We start from the raw sequence: 20,181 nt of genomic DNA, 5'->3' as shown, positions 1-20,181 counted from the left end.
GACAGCAATATTATAGACTAGGTGTGGCAGACCAGGCGGGATGTGGCTAAGTCTGTTAAAATTCCCTTTTGTGTCCCTTCATTGTTACTGTGTGGCCCAGTGAATATTTGAATGTTAAACGTTTACTCTTCATATTCCTGTAAGTTGCTTCCCTTTTCCTTTTAAGTCTCAGCCCCCTAACTTCTTTTCCTTGGTTCAGGATGACATATATACCTCATTCTCCCCTATCTTTGGAACCCCGGTCTATGGCTTTCCTCTATGTTCATAAAGTTTGTTTTTTCTCCTGTTAATTTGTCTCATGTCAGTTTAATTCTTAGACCAGGGGATAGAGGAAATGTGTTCCTTCCCAACAATAATATAATAAAAATATTTCCATTTAAAAAAAAAGAATGCATTCTGGGGAGAAAAATCATACTTGTTCCCAGTAATTCACAGGCTCTAGAATCAAGAGAGTCAAAACTAATCTAATATTGCAGTTTTTTAATTTCAAAGATCATTTCGTTTAAGATCAAAGTCTAGACTACCTTTATTTTATGCTACTACTTTTAGTCTGTTAGAAAATTTTCTTTTTTATCAGTTGGTTCAAGTTATGATAAAAGGTTATTGAAGGTTTACCTGTACAAAACAGATTAGATATCAGCTCCTTCCTGCCTGAAGGAGCTTGCAAAGCAGTATAATCCTTCTAGTCCTTTGTTGAAGCATTTCCAAAGAAGTCATCCTTCCACAGATGAAGTTGCCAGAAGCACCAACTTGTTTAATGGTTCTTGTCCCCTTGCTCACCACCCTAGTCATTTTTCAGCTAGCAAATACCATGATTATGCTGAGCTGTTAGCTCTGATATAAATGCGAGGTAAATAGCAATTCTTTCACCTGCCTAATTCAGGATGGTCTCTCTTAGGGTTTGAAGTCCCCGGGGATCCACTCTGTCTTAGGTATATAAGCCTTGTTCAACCCAGTTCAACAGAAAAAAAGGCAATTGATAATTAACAAAATTGAGAAATTAGCAGAACATTGGGCAATCCATCTCTGAGGAAGCTGGGATGCGTTGTGAAAGAAAAGACAGTCCTGTCTTAAGGGATACCAGATCAGCAGCCTGGAGACACGAGTTTAACCCCAGTACTGCCCCTAACCAGCTCAAAGGTGGGTGTCCAATCACATCAGCTCCCCGAGCCTCAGGTTCCCCATCTATAAAACAAGGGGAAGGCTTGACGGCCCGCTTTCGCTTTAATTTTCCAGTCCAAGGATCAAGGTGAAGTGCATAAAAATTCCCTGAAGGACTGCTGGAAGTCAACTCCCGGTTCAGGTCGAAGGATGTGCTACTGGGGTCCAGGTAGTCCGAGCGGCCATGGGGCAGCAATCCTGGTTCTTTTACTTTAATACACGTTACGCAGACAGGAGACTATCCTTTGAAGCTCCGCACCTCCTCGACTTCTCCAGGAAACGCGGGGACCCAGAATGGTGCCTAAATTTTGAAAGCCCGCCCCCTGGCGGAGGGCGGCGCGGCGAGAGGCCTGGTCTTGCGCCTGCGCACTGCGGTCGGAGAGCCGAAGTCGCGCAGGAGCCCAGCTCAAGCTCCGCGAGGCACGCGAGTTTCGCTCCAGGGCTCCGTGGCCGTGAGTGTCCCGCCGGGGGCTACGGCCCGGGCCGCGGGGACTGGGAACCCGAAGCTGGGTCGATCTTCGGGTTGAGGGAGGATCTAGGAAGCAGGGCGACTTTCAGGCTTCCTCCCGGAGCCACCGGCAACGGTGGCGTTATGGACTGTAGGTCACTGGGTTGGGGAATGCTGAAGGAGAGGCAGAAGCAAGGGTTTGGGGGTTTTGTTTTTTAATTTAAAAAATTCATTTTAGAATTGTTGGGAATAAGCAACTTCAAGTTTGGACCTAATTGCGTTTAAGGTGCCTCGGGGACGTTCACTGAACACTTTTGTTGAGCAGCTATCATATGCCAGGCATAGGGGGTGGACATAAAACATTGAACGAAATGTTGCCGGGCAGGTGCGTCTGGAGAGGTCTCTCCTTGCGCACTAGGTGAAGCACTAGGAGAAACCTCAACCTGGATGGGGAAGGGTTCTTGACTCTGGGCGAAAAAGAATTCTCCAGCAGGTCAGACGATTTGTAGGTAAGGAAGGAAATCATGAAAGAACGAGCAGCAGCAGGGAATGGCGGCTGCCTTGCAGGCAACAGAGAACCGATAAGCACAGAGTGACAGAGGGAAAGTTCTCAGCCTAGGGCAGATTCCCATTGCCAACTCCTGAAGTCAGGGTCAGCTGGCGTCTTGTGTCTGCTTGAGTCTGCATAGCATGGGGACCAGCCCCTACCACTCCAAGATTTGGGAGAGCCACGGAGCACAGGGTGGAGTAAGATTGTTTTGAGAACTTACTAAGTAAAGGAAATTTTCAGGCAGGCTACTAAGAGCAGATCGCATAGCTGCAGTTTTGCCTGGGTCACTCAGGCAACAGAAACATGCAGGTCCAAATCTGAGCTCTTGGCAGCCCCTTCCTACTTATCAGGAGTAAAGCAGAGACAAAATGAAAACTTGGAAATAAAATGAAGTAGCAAAGAGACAAAACACAATAATTTGAGCAGTGAGAAAGCTTTATTTGAAAGTATGCTCTTAAAGGAAAGCGCGGACGTCCTCAGTAGGCCCACTGAAAGTTTGGAGATTCTGTCTTTTAAGGCTTTCAAGAATGGGGCAAAGGGCAGAGGGGAGGTTGTTGGGCATAGACTTGAGTTGTGGTCTCAGGACGCTTATCTCTGGTGAGACACCATGTCTCCTCTCCTCTACTATCAGCCCTCCAGCTAATTTTGCTAAATAAACCCAACAAAAGGGATTTATTTATCCTGTTCTTCAAGATAGTGGTTGCCCTCAAAGAGTGGGGACGTATCAGTTAAGACTGCTCGCCATGACTTAAGGTAGGCTGTTGGCTGGTTACTAAAGAGTAGGTTAGGAATCTTACTTCTCAACTCTCTTTTTTTGTTTAATGGAATCTTAGCCTTAAGATGGAGAGCCTCCTGTTCTTACCATACTGTTTATATCTCAGCATTTTTCATCATTGGCAGGAAAAGTTAATCATGGTGCTTGTACCATGTCCTTGCCGTATGTGAAAGAATCACAAATCCCTATCCTCTTGGTGCTTACAATCTGGGAAGTCGGTTTCAAATTATGGGCTGTAGATGCAGTGTTTTAGTAATTTCCATTTGAGTGGTTGGTAGTGGGAGCCACAGAGGAAGGTGAGGGTGCTGAGAAAGAGAAGAGCCAGGCAGAAATCACCACGTTAGATTTCGGCAGAGGAGCGCGGAAACCATAAGACAAAGGAGAGGAGAGCGACCAGCGAGAAGGAGAGCATCTTCCGGAGATTGTCGCGTTTATACCAAGGCCTTATGAAAACGTTACAGAGTCATTTGTGGTAGCACAGTTGAACAAGACCAGGATGAGAAGTGTTTTTTTTTAAGGTGTCAGGAAGCTCATTTTATGGAAATGGTGTGTTTGAGTGTGAGTTCTAGTGTCATCATTACCAGTTGTGTGACCATGTGCAAGTTATTCAACCTCTCTGTGCCATCCTTTCCTCTTCTATAAATGGGCACAATGACAGTACCATCCCTATGGGCTGATGGGTGTAGTGGTTAAAAAAGACAATGACTAGAAAGTCTTTAGCCCACTTCCCGGCACTTAGGAACATTCAGGAAACAGGCTGAGAGAAGGGACTTAGAGTAAGATTCCAGTGATTAGAACCAGAACATGGCCTCTGCTCTTAGTTCAGTGCCCTTTCCTTTACACCAGGCTGCCAGGTAGACACTCAAATAACACACTGGCACCAGTGTGAATTTTTGAGTTGGTAATTGATATGGTATTATTTTGGAATATTATTTCACCAGTTAGGAACCCACTTAACACACCAGACAAATTTGGTTGGCTTAATATTAGTCAATAGAGACTTGAGTTTTTCTCCCCCTACCTTGGGATAAATTTCATGCCACCACTACCCTTACTTTCAGGTCTAGAACTTGGTGTGTCATATTTTAGATTTTGATTTTATGACTAAATGTCACTAACATCATCTCTGTGTTCTAAATGTGTTTGTTGTGCTATTGAGTTCCAGTGTCTAGTATTATCTAGAGAGAATACTGTGTGATTATCCTCCCTTGGTTAATTATAGTATATTTGACCCTTGAAAACCTTCTAATTTAATGCAAAGGGAGTATACTTTAATAGTGTACTTTTCATGCTGAGCAGTATTTGGACAAAGCTACAGTGTGCATATTTTAAAGATATATAGCATACATTGAAAATAATTAGAGAAAGGGGCAAATATAAAACTTCACTTGGAAAGACTCCTTTGGAAATTTTGCCATCATGGTACTATTGATAACCACCTCAGGGCAGTAATCTTTTGGATCCAGCATCAGTTTGGAAAACTTTGTTTTACATAATAACTTTTCATTATATTACTTACACACAAGGTGACTCAATAGAAAATATCCTTTAAAAATATACATCTAGCCCTACATTGAACTGATTAATGTGATGAAATAGGATGCACACAGCACCACCTTTTAAGATTCCTGCCTAAAAAATTGAACCTGCATCTAATAAAATCTCTAGATCTAACTACCAGTCAAAGGTGAGGAAGGAGATAGAAGAATGAGGTAAATGACACCATGGAGAAGTAATCAAGGGACATTCCATAGAAAAGGAAAGAAGAAACAAGTGTTTCTTCAACAGTCAATGGCATGATATTAACCAAAATTTCTGATTAGATTTAGTCTTTCTTCTTGTATTTGTTTTAGGAGACAAACTTTAACAGGAAACTAGGTCTTTTTTGGATCCTAAATATGATTTTTCCTCTCCTTGTTCAGAAACACAACTGTGCTTCATTTTTACCTGTAAGTTGCCAGACATTTAAAAACTTTCTTGTGATTCAAAGTTTTTTTCTGTTTATAGGAGTTATTTTATACAGAAATCCTGTGAGACCACCGTGCAGGCAAGGTGATGACTATACAAAGAGTGGTACTGAATTCTCGACCTGGTACGTATTTGTCTGTGACAAATGAACAGCTGTGGCCTTTGACAATTATTAATGCAAACGGAAGAACAAAAAGTAAGATGATGTCAATGTGATAAATTAAGGTAGGAAGATATAAACTCTAATAGAGATATTAAAAGAAACTCTTTAAAGAGTGTAATAAAATGTTTTTCAAGTGATAACTTATCTAGGCCATTTGTTGAAGAAATCATCTTAAAATTATTACAGTATGTAGAAGTTTATATTTCAAATACATGTGGCTTTTTTTTTTTCTTCATAGTAGGTATCATTGATTTTAAAATTTGCTTTTCTGTGTTATGTGAAAAGGACTCACCTGTATCTGTACTGACATCTAATCTGAAACATAGACATTTAGGTGTGGAAATACCTGAGAAGTTTGGGCCCATGCTGTCTTGGTTTTGCTGCCTACCTAGAATATACCCTGGGCAAGTCACTTACCTTTTGTGACCTCAGTTTTAGTAAAGTGAGCAGTTAAATTAAAATCTTTACAGTCTATTCCCATCTTAGAAATTTGATGATGCAATGACTAGGAAGTTTGCTTCTATGAAACATAACTGAATGAGAGTACGCTTTTAGTGATATTTTCTGCTTACAAATTTTCCTTTCATACTTCAACTTTTCTAATTTCCTAATTTTTAAAACTTTACTTTTCAAATTATTATTATATTAATTTAAGTGTCTGTTTTCTTTTAAATTGAGCAAGGGAAGTTTACCCAACTGTTTACTTTGGCTGTTGTGGTGTTTCTGCTGCTTTGTAAATTTCAATTTTCTTAAGTAAAAAAAAAGCTGGCTGTGATTTTTGACTTTTTGAAATTCTTCTGTAATTTTAAAACAGATGAGGGTCATTTACCTGTAATGATCTTAAAAAAATTTTTGAAGTTGGTAGCAGTATTCCCAAGGAACTTGTTGGAGAAAAATCAAGAGCAATTGAAACCGTTTGAAGAATTTACTCTGAGTTACAGAGAAATTACATAACAATGTAGATTTACTCATGCCTGTATTAAAAGAGTGTTCTGAATCCTAGAGTGACCTTTTAAATAATAATAAATATAGGAAAGGGACTTCATTGTGTTTTTTTTTCGTGATAGCAGGGACTTTAATTTTTGTTTACAAGACTAGCATGATCTTGAGACAAAAAGAGAACAAAATGTCACCCAAACAAGCAAACAAAAAAACTATGGACTAATTTTATGAATGAATACGGGTATAAGAATACTAAGTATTCAATCTAAATAAAATCTAAGAGTATATTTAAAGAATAAATGCTAAATAAAAAATAAAAAATAAATAAAAAAAAAAGAATAAATGCTGTGTTCAGGTAAGGTTTATTCCAGGAATGCTGATGTAGTCTAATATAAAGAGGTCTGTTATTATTCATAGCATCACATCAACAGGGTCAAAAGCAGCAAAAATGACCATTTCATAGTTCAAATATAATCAAGTTGTGCTCATACTTAAAACTCAACCATGGCTTCCTTTGCTTTTGTTGGTTTTATTTTTTTTACTCATTTATTTTTAAGTTAAGGTATCATTGATATACAATCTTAATGAAGGTTTCACATGAACAACATTGTGGTTTCAACATTCATGTATATTATCAAGTCCCCCTGCCCCCCCACCCCACGCAGTCACTGTCTATCACATAGTAAGATGCTGTAGAGTCATTCTTGTCTTCTCTGAGCTGTACTGCCTTCCCCATGACCTACCTATTTGTGATTGTGCCCCTTGATCCCCTTCTCCCTCCCTTGCTATCCACCCTCCCCAGCCCCCTTGCTTTTGTAATGGCTAGTCTGAAAGGGACTTTATAGGAAAGCAACTTTTTTTTTTGGTATCATTAATATACAATCACATGAGCAACATTGTAGTTACTGGATTCCCCCCATTATCAAGTCCCCACCACATACCCCATTATAGTCACTGTCCATCAGCATAGTAAGATGCTGTAGAGTCACTACTTGTCTTCTCTGTGGGAAAACAACTTTTGATTTTGTATTTTGCCTACTATTTTAGGAGAAACTGGTAGTCCGGTGGCAGAAAATTTCCGAGTAGAAGAAGTAAATTTACCAGATAATATCAATGAAGGACAAGTAAAGGCCAGAACTCTTTATCTTTCTGTGGATCCTTACATGGTAGGAATCAGGAGTTTTGTGACTTGGTGAAATTTTAATTTTGTTTTCCTACTTTTCATGTTGCATCTGAATTTTATTGTACAATCCTTATGATTAATAAATATTTGAGCAGTTATATCTTAATACTTGTGAATTACAGATTGCCTTTGTTTTTATTCACTAGTTTCATTAAGGACTGTTTTCATAACAGTAGTACTTGTGGTTAGTCAGGTTCTTCCAGTGTCCAGATCACCTCCCAGTAGTAAATAAAGCTTGAAGATAGCAAATTAGGATTGAAAGTCCTTTCTGATTGATTTAGTTGACCAGGCAAGTTCTGTACAAACCTTTATTCTAGTTGGTCTCTTTTTAAAATGAACAGACTTACTTATGCTACTTCTGGATAAATAGTATTTATTGAAAAGGTATACATTTCCTAGGACTGCAGCTAAGAATCCGCATGTAGTCCCACATGGTAGAGTGTGCCCTTTTTCCTGGGTATTTTAGGTAATAAACTCTTCTTTCAAGGCAGTTGTCTCTGTGCCTGTCATTTTACCATACCCGATTAAAACAAAATCCCAGGTACAAATTAAAACAAGCCTTCATACATGCTGTCGCTCTATCTACAAAGCATCCTCCCATCCCTTTCCCTTTACCTGGACAACCCCTCTTATTCCCTAGAAGACTGCTTCAAAGAAATTTGCTTTGGTATGTCAATGTGAACCATCCTCAGATTAGTTCTCTCTGTTATATTTTTCAAAATGGTAATGTTTTTAGAAATATATCCCAATTGTAATTAGTAATTATTTGTGTAATTATTAGATACCTGTCTTTCCAAATAAAAAGTAAACTTATGAAAACAAAGGTTCAATTTATCGCTGTATGTCCAGTGACTAGCATGGTGCCTATTCAGTACTTAAGAAAGGAAGAAAATCAGTTTGGCTGCTTTCACGAGACTGTTCTAGAAAGGAAAAGAAACATAAGCAACTTCAAAAAGAAAAAAAGGAATCTAGTGAACATTAAATCATTGGAATTTTATAGCATTTTAATTAATTTTAATTACCATGTGTATAGAGTATTCTACGTTGTTATATTTAATGTGTATATACTATTTTAACCTCGTATTTAGTGACTTTATATGCCTGTCTTCATAATGAAAAATTTGTCCCAACACCATTATTTTGGTGGTTATATTAACATTGTGTTGTGTTGACATCATTTGCTTACTTACAGGGAATTACTTGTTCTTACCCTTTCTGTTAGCTTTAAGAGCCAGGTCCTTGGTCTGGCCAGGACCTAATGGCTGCTGCATTTGGTTTCCAAGAGTAACTGAGAGGCCCACACAAGCAGAAGCATAGTATATTCCATAGGAGCTCTGCCTCAGTTCCCTGTTTAGCCCTTTCTTCTGGTGAACTGAACTAGACCAGCAGCTTTCCATCTTTTCCACCTCTTGGACCTCACTATAGACCTCTACATTTTGGCGGTCAAGAGAGAGGCAAGAGTGAGCCGCAGAGAGGAAGAGAGCCTTGACTACTTCCCAGAGAGGTCTTTAACTCTACTCCCGGGGAAGGGTGTGGTGCTAATGTGACATTTTTATCTTTGTAAAATTAAGTGAACCTCCACCTGACATTAGGGGTTATGATGTGCTCCATCAGAAGTTGTGATGAACAACTGTATAAAATAGTTTCATTTCTTTTTGGGTTTATTCCCACTGAGGAAGCAGAATCATTAGGCTGAAGGAAATGAGTAGCATTATGGTCTATATCTTGCTAGTTTGTTTTCTATAAAAAATGGACAGTTAGTCATAATATCAGCAACATGTAAGTGTATCTAATTTGTCACAGGCCATTGAAACCATTGACACAGTGTTTTGTATTATTCTTGCTAGTATAATGTGTGTAATATTACTTAAATTTCTTTAAGTTATAGTTTGAAATTTTTAATAGCTTCATTGAAATAAAATTCACATTTGTCCTACAGTTCACACATGTAAAGTGTACAATTCAGTGGTTTTTAGGCTATTCACAAAATTGTTGGACTACCACCACAATCTAATTTTAGGATATACTTAAATTCCTTTTTAATTGCACTTTTTTACTTGTTAGAGAGGAGATCCATTTTTTTTAAGATAACAATTAACTGAAAGGAAGAGTAATTAAGATAAATTTTATTTGTTTGACTAACACTTTACTTGACATTACTTCTTATCTGCCTTTCTTTTAGTCACTGGGTAAAAATAAGTAAACTGGTTCTGACAGAATTATCCTGATCAGTGATTTCTATTTTAGCGTTGTAGAATGAATGAGAACACTGGCACTGATTATTTAACACCTTGGCAGCTGTCTCAAGTGGTGGATGGCGGAGGTATCGGGATTATAGAAGAAAGCAAACACACCAATTTTTCTAAAGGCGATTTTGTGACATCTTTCTTTTGGCCCTGGCAAACCAAGGTTATTCTGGATGGAAATAGCCTTGAAAAGGTGATGTATAATTTAAAGTATCTGATTTTTTTCCCCCATAAGTCTTACTTTGTGTCTTTGGTGTTCAGTTCTATTTGTTACTGGGGAAAAAAATAAAAGCATCTGTTTTCTTTAGGTAGTGGCTACAGTATGGAAAGACTTTGCTCCTTTTCTACTGTTGGCTGTATCTATATGTGACAGTTCTTGGATTCCCGGTGAATGGTGGTGTTTTCCATACTTAATTTATTTCTCAAACTTTACATGTATAAAATAAAAGCTGAGCTATAAGCATCAAAAAAAAATTTCATAGTAAGACCCAAAGGGCCCCTTATATTTGTATGCTTTAACATTTCCTGAGGAATTGCCATTTGACTTAAGAAATTCATTTGGTTTGTGCTTGAAATTCCATCTTGTGTAGGAAGTCCTGAATTCAGTTTCAACTCTTAGGTTGAACCGTTTGAAATTACAAATGTTTGTCTGTTTTGACCTCCAAAAACTGGCGGCTTCATGTAATACAGCATCAAGGACTTGACTTTATGTCTCTGAACCTGTTTCCTCATGTGCAAAATGAAAATAATAGCTATCTCATAAGAGAATGTGAAAAGTAAATGCTATGATAAATGGTGTCTACAACTTTGTAAAAACCTTTCTAAAATTGTAGGATTTATTATTATTAAAAATTCTTATTTTTGGTTAAAGGTAGCCATTAAGATACAGAGGATATATGGGAGAGATTGTACAATCATTTATCAACTTAGTGGTACTAGTAAAATACATTTAACTAGAAATTTCTTAGGAAGTGAAAAGGATATATTCAGCAGTTTCTAGTTTTCCCTGTCATTGTACTATAGTGGGAAATTGAGCAGTTGGAGAGAGGTTAAAAAGGCTTTGGAACTAGGTGCTAGAAATGAAGGATTCAGAAGAGTTGGAGAAATACTTGCTGAACACAAACTAATCTCACAATGTTTTTATACTGGTTTTACTAATAAGTAACTTTTACCTACATGAAATTTTTCCATATACTGTAAATTTTTCTGTGTATTATAGACTTTAATATCTCCTCTATCTTTATCCATATACCAGATTTAACTGATAGCCATTTAAAACTGCCAAATAGAAACTTCCATTTTCTTTCTTTATGGCAGTTTAACTACAAACCAAACTAAGGTGGTGAATCTTGATTACTTTTGGTGGCTTATCACATTTTTACCCAAATTATCCAATTCCTTAAAAAATTATTATAAATCTTTATGGTAGGGAGTCTTTCTATACCATTTCTTCCCCAATTCTCCCTATTTTACATAGAAGGAAACAGCACAGAAAATCTAAGAGAAGTATGGCTAATTATTGATAGGGCCTGGTAAACATATAAAGTGCTTAAAGTTAAGGAGACCTCACTTTATTCTGTAAGTAAACTAAAAGAATTTGTATCACATCTTCCTTATATTTTTATGGTACATTTTAAGCATCAGTAATGAGAACTGTTAGAGTTTGAGCTGATTTTTTATTAGATAAATGTTAATTTTGGAAGTGTTCAGAGATTTTAAAACCTTCCAACTTTACCTAATGTTTTTCCTGTTAAGTGTTTCCTCTCTTTCGATATACTTGGGGTATTGACAAGAAAGAATATTTAGTGTCTTTTATGTGGGGTTCTTTTTTTTGCTATAAGAGAAGTAATATTCATTTGTTTTTTACTTTGTACAAGTAAATTATAGAATTTTAACAAAACTGAAGAATGGTTTACTGTTCTAGAAACCACACTGGGTTGTTTATTAGTCTGCTTGAACTGCCACTACAGGATACCAGAGTCTGGGTTCTTCAAACAACAGAAATCTATTTTCTCACAGTTCTGGAAGCTAGAAGTCTTAGATCAAGGTGCTGGAAAATTTGGTTTCTCGTGGAGCTTCCTGGCTTGCAGATGGCCACCCTTTCACTATGTCCTCATACTTGGCCTTTCCTCATTGCACATACAGAGAATCTTCCCTATTCTTTCTTATAAGGGCACAAGTTCTGTGGGATTAGGGCCTGTACCTTATGACCTCATTTAACCTTCATGATCTCCTTAAAGGCCCTGTCTCCAAATAAAGTCACATTAAAGGTTAGGCCTTCAACATGAATATTGGGGAGATTGAGTCCATAACCAGTTGTCTCTACCTTGTTGACTTAAAACAGGAATCCCTAGCATTATTTTTATTTTATCTTATTTTAGGTAGACCAGCAACTTGTGGATGGGCACCTCTCATACTTTCTTGGGGCTGTGGGTATGCCCGGCTTGACTTCCTTGTTTGGGATACAGGAAAAAGGCCACGTGGCTGCTGGATCTAATCAGACGATGGTTGTTAGTGCAGCTGCTGGTGCCTGTGGATCCCTGGCTGGGCAGGTAAGCTGAGAATTGTTTGATTTTCTGAAAAAGTGGTCATAATTGATTCTCTGGGTTTATGTATGTAATTTAAAATATAGAAGTGAACAAATTTATAATACAGTTATTTTACATGTTTTGGTAGAAATGAGGTTATTACCAGCTGTAGCTCCAGGAGGAGGTGGTTCCTGGCCAGGGGAAAGTTCTCTATGAATTCGATGAGACCAAACAAAGGCAAGGGGCTGGGGGCAAAGGGGGTTATCACGTTTATTCTCAGTGTGGTCACAGGCAGCTCGGTACATGCAGCTACTGGTTCTGCTCCCCAGCACGAGCTTAATCTTCTAGGTAGTAGGCCTCAGTCTCTCCTTGCTCCCTGCCCTCCAAGCTCCCTGCTCGTATGTTTGGGCTTAATTTCCCTGAAGCACCGGGACTCTGCAACTCTCTCTCCCCTCTCCCAGCGGCTACCAGGCCCCTGCTCCCACACACCAGGAGGAACTCTGTGGGCTGGTCCCTGGTGACTGGCAGACATCTCACCAATTATGTATCAGGAATGGAGGAGAGGAGAGAATGGGTGTTTCCTCTCTATCCCTACCCTGGGCAAGTACTCCCATGACTGACCAGTGGCTCTGTCACCACTGAACATCCCATAAATGTGCAAACATACTCTTACTGTATACACAATGGGTGCTATTAAGGCCAGGCAGGAATCCTGGTCAGGAAATTCCCCATTTTCCGCATACCTGCCTAGAGTCTTTTCATTAACAATATGAAAATATTGTAGATCTTTGTATGTTTTTCTCTGATAGCCAAAAATAGACATGGTAAATGCTGGAGCCTTGCACTAATCAAAAGGAAGAAAATCGTGGAGTACCTATGAGGAATTCCATGAATTAAAAAACAAACTAATATTTAAAAATATGTGTATCCCAAAATATATAAATCCAGGGGGAAAAAAATCTTCAAATAAGAAGCACTTGTTGGGTTCTAGCAATACAATGTATATTATGATAGAATTTTATGAACTTCATTGTTTTTATGAATAATAGCCTTTACAATGTGAAAACATTGAAACAAGACATTTTATCTTAGAAATGACTTTAGTTCCTCACAGGCCTGAACAATACCGAATCACAAAATAATGATGTTTTGGGTCCGACTATTCCTTTTATAAAATAAGCTTAAAATTGTGTGACTTTAACATTCAAATGAAGTCAAACTTTTTCAACTTAATCTTTTAAAGGAATGACATTCTATCTGTTCTCAGTTCTATTGGTTTCAACTTAGTTTTAGCTAAAAGCCCCATAATCTAACCTAAATTGTGATGAACTCTCTCATGTACTTGTAATATCTTGTATAATTTCACATTTTCACACTTAAATGTGACAACAGAAAGATTTCTAATTTTCAAAAATTTCCCCTCAGATTGGCCGTTTGATGGGCTGTTCTAGAGTGGTGGGAATTTGTGGAACACAAGAGAAGTGCCTCATTTTGACCTCAGAACTGGGCTTTGATGCTGCAATTAATTATAAAGAGGGGAAGGTGGCAGAACAGCTCCATGAATTGTGCCCAGCTGGAGTGGATGTTTACTTTGACAATGTTGGTGGTGACATCAGTGATGCCGTGATAAGTCAGGTTGTTGGTTGGTCGATTTGTTATAAATTTGAATACTACAAATATTTTATGTGTTTTTTCCTGATTCTGAGAGAAAGAAAAACTATAAAATTGTGGGGCTTATTTTGAAAAATAATGTGATCAGTGTTGTGATTAAGTGATACAGAAGAGTTTGATGCTATCTGCTTCCATTTGTAGATTTGCAAAATGAGCATCAGTTTCAGTTCTTAGCTAGCAGTGTTACATTTTTCACCTGTAGTTTATTTTTGTGAAAAACTATGGTTGTATTGTTCAAACGGTGAAGTTCTGACCCCTAACTCATCATCAGCCCACCAAAACCCATTGCCCCTGACTTTGTGTCAGAAATGGATTTTCATAGATTGCAGGTTGTTAACCTTAAAAACATTTTATCAACAAAAATGGTTTATTCTGATGTTTCTTTTGTTGGAGTCTGTAAATGACAGTTCTTCCTGTAATTACTCCATGTAATTGACATGGAGTGGTCTGGCTCCCCCCAGCCTCCTGACTCTACCTTTAGTGAGGTTTCCCTTTATTAATTTTCACAAAGTATTTACAAATTTTTATCAACACTGTTATATCTACATTAGCAATTAACACTGCATTGTCCTTTAGTATATATGAAATTATTTGCAATTGAGGTTAAATTATCTAAATCCAAAGAAATACTCTACTAGGACTATTAGCAGTAACAGCAGCAGCAACTAATGTTAATTCTTCTGCTGATTACCAGCCTCTCATTTGCCTCTTTGTTTCTCTGGAGTGAACTTATTTTCTAGCTGATTAAAACTCTTAAACACATATAATGGGTAAAGCTTCAAAACAGAAATCAATTAATTGGCACTAAGGGATTAAATACCATAGTCAAGGAGGCTTTCATTAAGGCAACCATAAAATCAGTAACATAGGAAAGGCATGTATCTTACAGTATAATCATACAGTTTTTCTCTGAACAGATGAATCAAAACAGCCACGTCATCCTGTGTGGTCAAATTTCTCAGTACAACAAAGATGTGCCTTATCCTCCTCCATTACCCCCTGCTGTAGAAGCAATCCGGAAAGAAAGAAACATCACAAGGTGTGTTCTGCCCTTTTCCCTGATTCCCAGCTTCAAGGGGTTTAAAGATCATAAATGTACATGAAATGTATTGTTCTTCATATAAAATTTTTCATTATGAAATAAAACTTCAAAATATATATTTTAAGCCAGTTCAGTATTTAGGTTTTGATCAGCTAGCTCCATGGCAGAAAACTTTTTAAAAAATGCATCTGGTCTATCAATCTTTTGCAAGTCTCGTCTCTTTTTTTGCAAGTGGTAGAAATTCAACTCATGTTGGCTTAAGTGCAAAGGAAATTTATTGGCTCATGGTCCAATATTAGTATTTGGCTTAGATTTGGGTGGATAAAGGGTTTGCTTAGTGGCATCATGATTCAGTTTTTCACCACCTCTAGCCTGTGTTTTCTTCTGGGTTGGCTCTGCTCTCTTGCAGGCTCTCCTTTCACAGCAGCAAGAGGATGACTATTTTCTCTAGTCAATATTTATGGGGTTAGCAATCTAAAAAGGGAACTGCTCTCTCTTTGTAGTTTTATCAAGTCCCCAGGCTGCTACTTACTGGCTTAGACTGGCCTGGCTTTGGTCACATGAGGGTGACTTTGTCACCCACAAAGTAAAATCACAGTGCTGTTACCAAATAGGGTTGTAGGTGCTGGGCAGATAAACTGTAAAGTCCAGTACACTTATACCTGTAACTATACTAGAAGTATATCTGACCAGATTCTGTGTGGTTAAGTCCTCATGTTTGAAAGATTAACAGATTAAATTAGACTTCTGGAATGATTTGATTTTGGACTCTCTCAGTCCCTCCCTAGTCTTTAATCATTTTCCTTTTTTCCCCACTACAGAGAAAGATACCTGGTGATAAATTATAAGGACAAATTTGAGTCTGGTATTCTACAGCTGAGTCAGTGGTTTAAAGAAGGAAAGCTAAAGGTAGAACTTGCTTCTGTTCTTTATCAATATCATTCTTCTTGCTATTTGATATACATTTGAACTATTTTAATTTATAGTAGCACACATGTTAGTTTCATAATAAAAATTCCTACAAAAGAAAAGTATACTGAATATTATAAATTAACTTTACTTCCCAGGTTATTATAACTTCCTGATTGAGAAACCTTCTCTTATTATTCCCTTTATCTAAAGGAAATTTATTTTTCTTAGATTATAAGGTCAATGTTTTTTTTCCAAATTATAATATTCAGTAATTTAACAAATATTTATGGAATGCCTACTCTGTATTAGAAGCTGTGCTTTCTCAAAAATCTTATAAGCACTTTCTATTCCCCCCTACTCTTCCCACTATATTTCTTTCCTGCCTTCCCTGGACATTCTGATATATCTCTTGGTTGTTGGTTGAAAATCAGCAGTTATTAAAACATATAGAAATAATACATAAACATAGAGAATGGATGGTTGGTTATTATTGGGCCAGAGGACATGTGAAATAGGTGAATGGGATAAAGAGGTACAAACTTCAAATTATAAAATAATTTAGTCACAGGGATGAAAGTATAGCATAAGGACTATAGCTCATAAAATTGTAATACCTTTATATGGTGACAGATGGTAACAGCACTTATGGTGAGCATTTAGTAATGTAAATAACTGATGAGTCACTAAGTTGTTCATCTGAAACCAATATAATATTGTATATAAATTATATTTCAATTTAAAAAATAAAAATTAAGAAGGAAACAAGGAGTTATTAATCTGGGGTCCAAAGACTGATCCTAGGATGTTTTTGAAACCTGCAAATAATAGGCAAAGTTGTATGTGTGGGTGCTTATATACTTTGTGTTTTGAAGAGGGTGTATAGCTTATGTTACCAATCGAAGATTAGAACAATGGGAAAAGAGGATTTTATTTTTAAAAATCAGTAGGACACTTTCCTGGGCTCCTACATAAAATGAAGAATATATTCAGACAGAAAGTGCTAAATAGTATTGCTTCCTTTTGCAAAAACAAAAACTATTAAATAGATACATTGAAGTCTAAAGAAAAATACTAAATATAGCTGTCTTGATTTACAGATCAAAGAGACTATGATAAATGGGTTGGAAAACATAGGAGGTAAGATGAATATAGATTTATTTATTATATACATGAGCTCAGCACAAAGGTTCCCTTTTTTTAAATTCTACTTCTCTAGTATTTTTTTCTTTTTAAATCATTTCTTTTTTCCCTATAAAACTGTCCTACATGTTTCCTTAAATACCTTCAACTCCATGAATATTCAACATAGTGGTATTTAAGAGGCATTGTTTTCACATTTCAAATCATAAAATAAGTGTTTCTTTGGTTTCATAAAGAAACCAAAAACTTACAAAAAAGATAAGGATAATGAAAGTCATGTAGCCTCTAGGAAGCTTTTTCAGATTGAATGGTTCTAAGGCATCATAAAATTATATTAAGCAAATTTTCAATATCTAGGGCTTTTTTTTGCTTAACATACTCAGACTTCAACATTCTCATGTCTTTTTCAAGTGCAAAGCATTGGATAAAACTGGTTTTTTTTCCTTTTTCAGAAAAGAAATTTAATATACTTGTTTCCAAATAAATACGAATTTCACTCATTTTTCTGACATAACAGCTGTGTATTTCACTTTGTAAATCTTTGATTAGATTTCTAATATTTTTAACAGTTATTTAAAAATTGTTTTTGCTGGCATCCTCACACTTACTTGCCTCTAGCCTTCACACTCTGTGAACAGTGAACATTGAAGTAGACACCAATTAAACATTTCTAGTTTGGGTAAAAACAAACTTTTAATATGTTAATTGGGTTAGTTTGTCATGTAACTTTACTAGTGTTTTACTTGAGGTTTCTTTTTGTGACAGTTTCCTTCTATATTTAATATTAAAATAATCTAAGAAGTTATTCAAATTAATTGTGTATGTCTGAACTATTGATAAACATGTATGGTAGTGACCTTTATGTTTTCAGATAACCTATTTTTTTCTTTCCAGCTGCATTCCAGTCTATGATGACAGGAGGTAACATCGGAAAGCAGATGGTTTGCATTTCAGAAAAAACCTCTTTGTAATCTCTGTAAATGTCTTCATCAGGGAAATAGAGATTTCTTTTCATTTTGCATAGATTTTCAAGATGTATTTTTTAAAAGTCCATTGAGAACAGATAGCTTTTCATTTAAATGTGATCATAGGTGGTATTTTCTTAGTTAATTCATTCCAATATCTTCAATATATGTGTACTCTACATCCAACATGATTATTTTCAGTAATAGATTGATGTCAACATGATCTATTTTTCTTTCTTTTGCTAAAACTAATATTACATATGATATTTTTCAGGTTTCTGAAACTACTGGAGATTTGCTATAACTGTTTAATGGCTCATACAAATTAGATTTTTAAAATCAATAACTTTTATTTAAAACAATGCTTGAGAAGGCACTTAGTCAATATATGTTGAACTGGAAATGCTTTACATAATTCTTGAACTGAAATTTGGCATAAGAATAGAATTGGGATAGCCTTTCCATATTTGTATTTGGAAAAGGAGCTTAATGGTAGGCAGGGTGTGTGTGTGTGTGTGTGTGTGTGTGTGTGTGTGTGTGTGTGTGTGTGTGTGTGTGTGTGTGTGTGTGTGTGTCAAGGTTTGGGGGAATTCAGAGCTTGTGGAACACTTTTTGGGATAGAAGCAGAGGCTTTGTGTTGGGGAGTAATATGAGAAAATAAATAACCGAGATCCGTTAGGTTAAGAGACACTAGATTTACCACATTTATACAAATAGAAAATGACCTACTGTTCAAAATAGTTTACTGTATAGCCTAAAAGCTCAATATATATTGATAAAAGCATTTTTTTTTAGGTTAGCAAGTACATACTGTCAAATGTAAAGATTTTGAGGGCAAATAAATATAAAAAACACTTGGAATTTTGGGTGATTTAGACAAAGAAGACAGTTTCAGAAAATGACAGGACTGACTGGGCAAATGAACAAATGGTTGTAAACATGAATGTTCAAGATCTACTAATGCACCTCTAAGAGAGTTTATTAATAGTAATCCTTTAGAACAATAAAATTGAGGATTTTTTCTGAATGTTGTGGTTTATGGCCACCTGTTTACACACCGCAATATACTTTTGTCTGCAACTTCTGTAGAAAGTAGATCCAAATTGTGCTAGTAATCAGTCACTCCAGTTGACTTTAGTGGACTTCTTTGTTGTTTCAGATACTTCTGTTGGACCAGTTCATCTCCAGAGAGGGCTTCATCTTTGTCTGTGTCGAAAACTCCCAAATCTACATCTCTTTCTGGCCTCTTTACTTGTGCTTAGGACCTTTACTTCCAAGTAAATACCCCATTGGCAACTGGGATAAATTCTTGCTTATATGAAGAGGAAATCTTCTCCTGAAACGTGTTTCTCCTTTATTTTTAAATCACCAGTTTGCGTGCCCGAACTACTCCTCCCTCACCCATTGATATGTCTGTCAATAAGATTTGTCTTTCTCCTTGAGAATGCCTTTCTTAGAGAAGAGTTAATTCCCACTGTTACGATCAAGTTGAGTTCCTCATCCTTTGGCATGCAGCAGGTATTCAAAAGTAATTTCAAAAAGTCAAACTCATAAAACTCTAAACAAGTGGTGGCATCCAGCCTGGAACTCAAGTATTCTAGCCCCAAGTCTGGACATCCAAGAGATCTTTACATCCCAATATTTGGAACCCAGACTCTCGGGTTTCATATTCCAAAAAAAGTTCTACCATTTCTGACCCCGTCCCGTATGCAAAGCAGGGCTAGATTCTGGAAGTTCCCTTCTGGGGCATTAAAAGGTCCTCTTCACTGAGAACTTTGATAAATGTTTAAACAGTGAGCTTTTCTTTCTCGCTTGCCCCAACTGTAACTGGTACCGATCTCAGCTGACAGGAAAAACTACCCCATCCGCTGCTGCAGGGAAGCAGTGACGTCACGGCTAGAATTAGCTGACCCCGTTTTTCGGGCTTCGCAGGCCATAGATCCCCGAAGGCCGAGAGGGAATGAGTGAGAGGCGACCGACCGCAGCTCCTTCCGTTCTGGGACCGGGCTCTGAGCCGCGGAGCCCAGTCCCAAGAAGCTCGCAGCCCCGCGGGTGAAACCCCGCGCAGGCGGCCGCCACCCGGCCTGGAGGCGAGCGAGTGGGTGTGTGCGCTGGGGGGCGGACAAACTTCCTGTCCCGCGCTCGAGCCGTTTCCGGCGGGAGCCGGAAGACGCGGTTTGTGGACGGAATTCAGGACCGACAGACAGCCGGCTTGCTGCCCAGGACAGAAAGGTGAGCTGCGGGGTGAACCAGGCTACAGTCGCTCGGAAAGGTGGTTCCCGAGAGGGAGGGAGCCAGTACAGGCTCCACAGGGCCTCGGGCCAAGTTTGCGGCCGAAGAAGACAGGGAAGCCGCCCACTTTGGGCACCCTTCCTAGATCTGGCGGGCCCAGGAGCGGCCGGTGTGAAACAGCACGGCTTCGGCCCTTCTCCACGGGCGGTTTAGGGGCCGAAGTTTCGGCTCTTTTGCTTGGTTTTGGGTGCTGGG

At 37.7% G+C, this 20,181-nt stretch overlaps 1 protein-coding gene across 5 annotated transcripts; it reads left to right on the top strand.

Annotated features, from left to right (window-relative positions):
- The first annotated feature begins 1,484 nt into the window (after window positions 1-1,484).
- Window positions 1,485-19,497, top strand: PTGR2 (prostaglandin reductase 2). Of its 5 annotated transcripts, none has more exons than XM_036913243.2 (12): window positions 1,487-1,613; window positions 4,942-5,026; window positions 7,055-7,173; window positions 9,438-9,629; window positions 11,905-11,988; window positions 13,390-13,599; window positions 14,553-14,674; window positions 15,499-15,586; window positions 16,687-16,726; window positions 17,624-17,650; window positions 18,854-18,971; window positions 19,067-19,497. In XM_036913243.2, the coding sequence occupies exons 2-12, from the start codon at window positions 4,990-4,992 to the stop codon at window positions 19,134-19,136; spliced, it is 1,107 nt and encodes a 368-aa protein (XP_036769138.2). In that variant the 5' UTR covers window positions 1,487-1,613; window positions 4,942-4,989; the 3' UTR covers window positions 19,137-19,497. The 5 variants fall into 5 exon arrangements, with proteins under 5 accessions (XP_036769140.2, XP_036769139.2, XP_036769138.2 ...); XM_036913240.2 differs by having other exon boundaries at window positions 1,488-1,613; window positions 11,818-11,988; window positions 19,067-19,151; XM_036913241.2 differs by lacking the exon at window positions 1,487-1,613 and adding an exon at window positions 1,620-1,760 and having other exon boundaries at window positions 11,818-11,988; window positions 19,067-19,151.
- Window positions 19,498-20,181: the final 684 nt, after the last annotated feature.

The sequence above is a fragment of the Manis pentadactyla genome, chromosome 11 (genome assembly GCF_030020395.1).
Source record: "Manis pentadactyla isolate mManPen7 chromosome 11, mManPen7.hap1, whole genome shotgun sequence".
Classification (NCBI taxonomy): domain Eukaryota; kingdom Metazoa; phylum Chordata; class Mammalia; order Pholidota; family Manidae; genus Manis; species Manis pentadactyla.
This window is presented reverse-complemented; position numbering and strand designations above follow the sequence as displayed.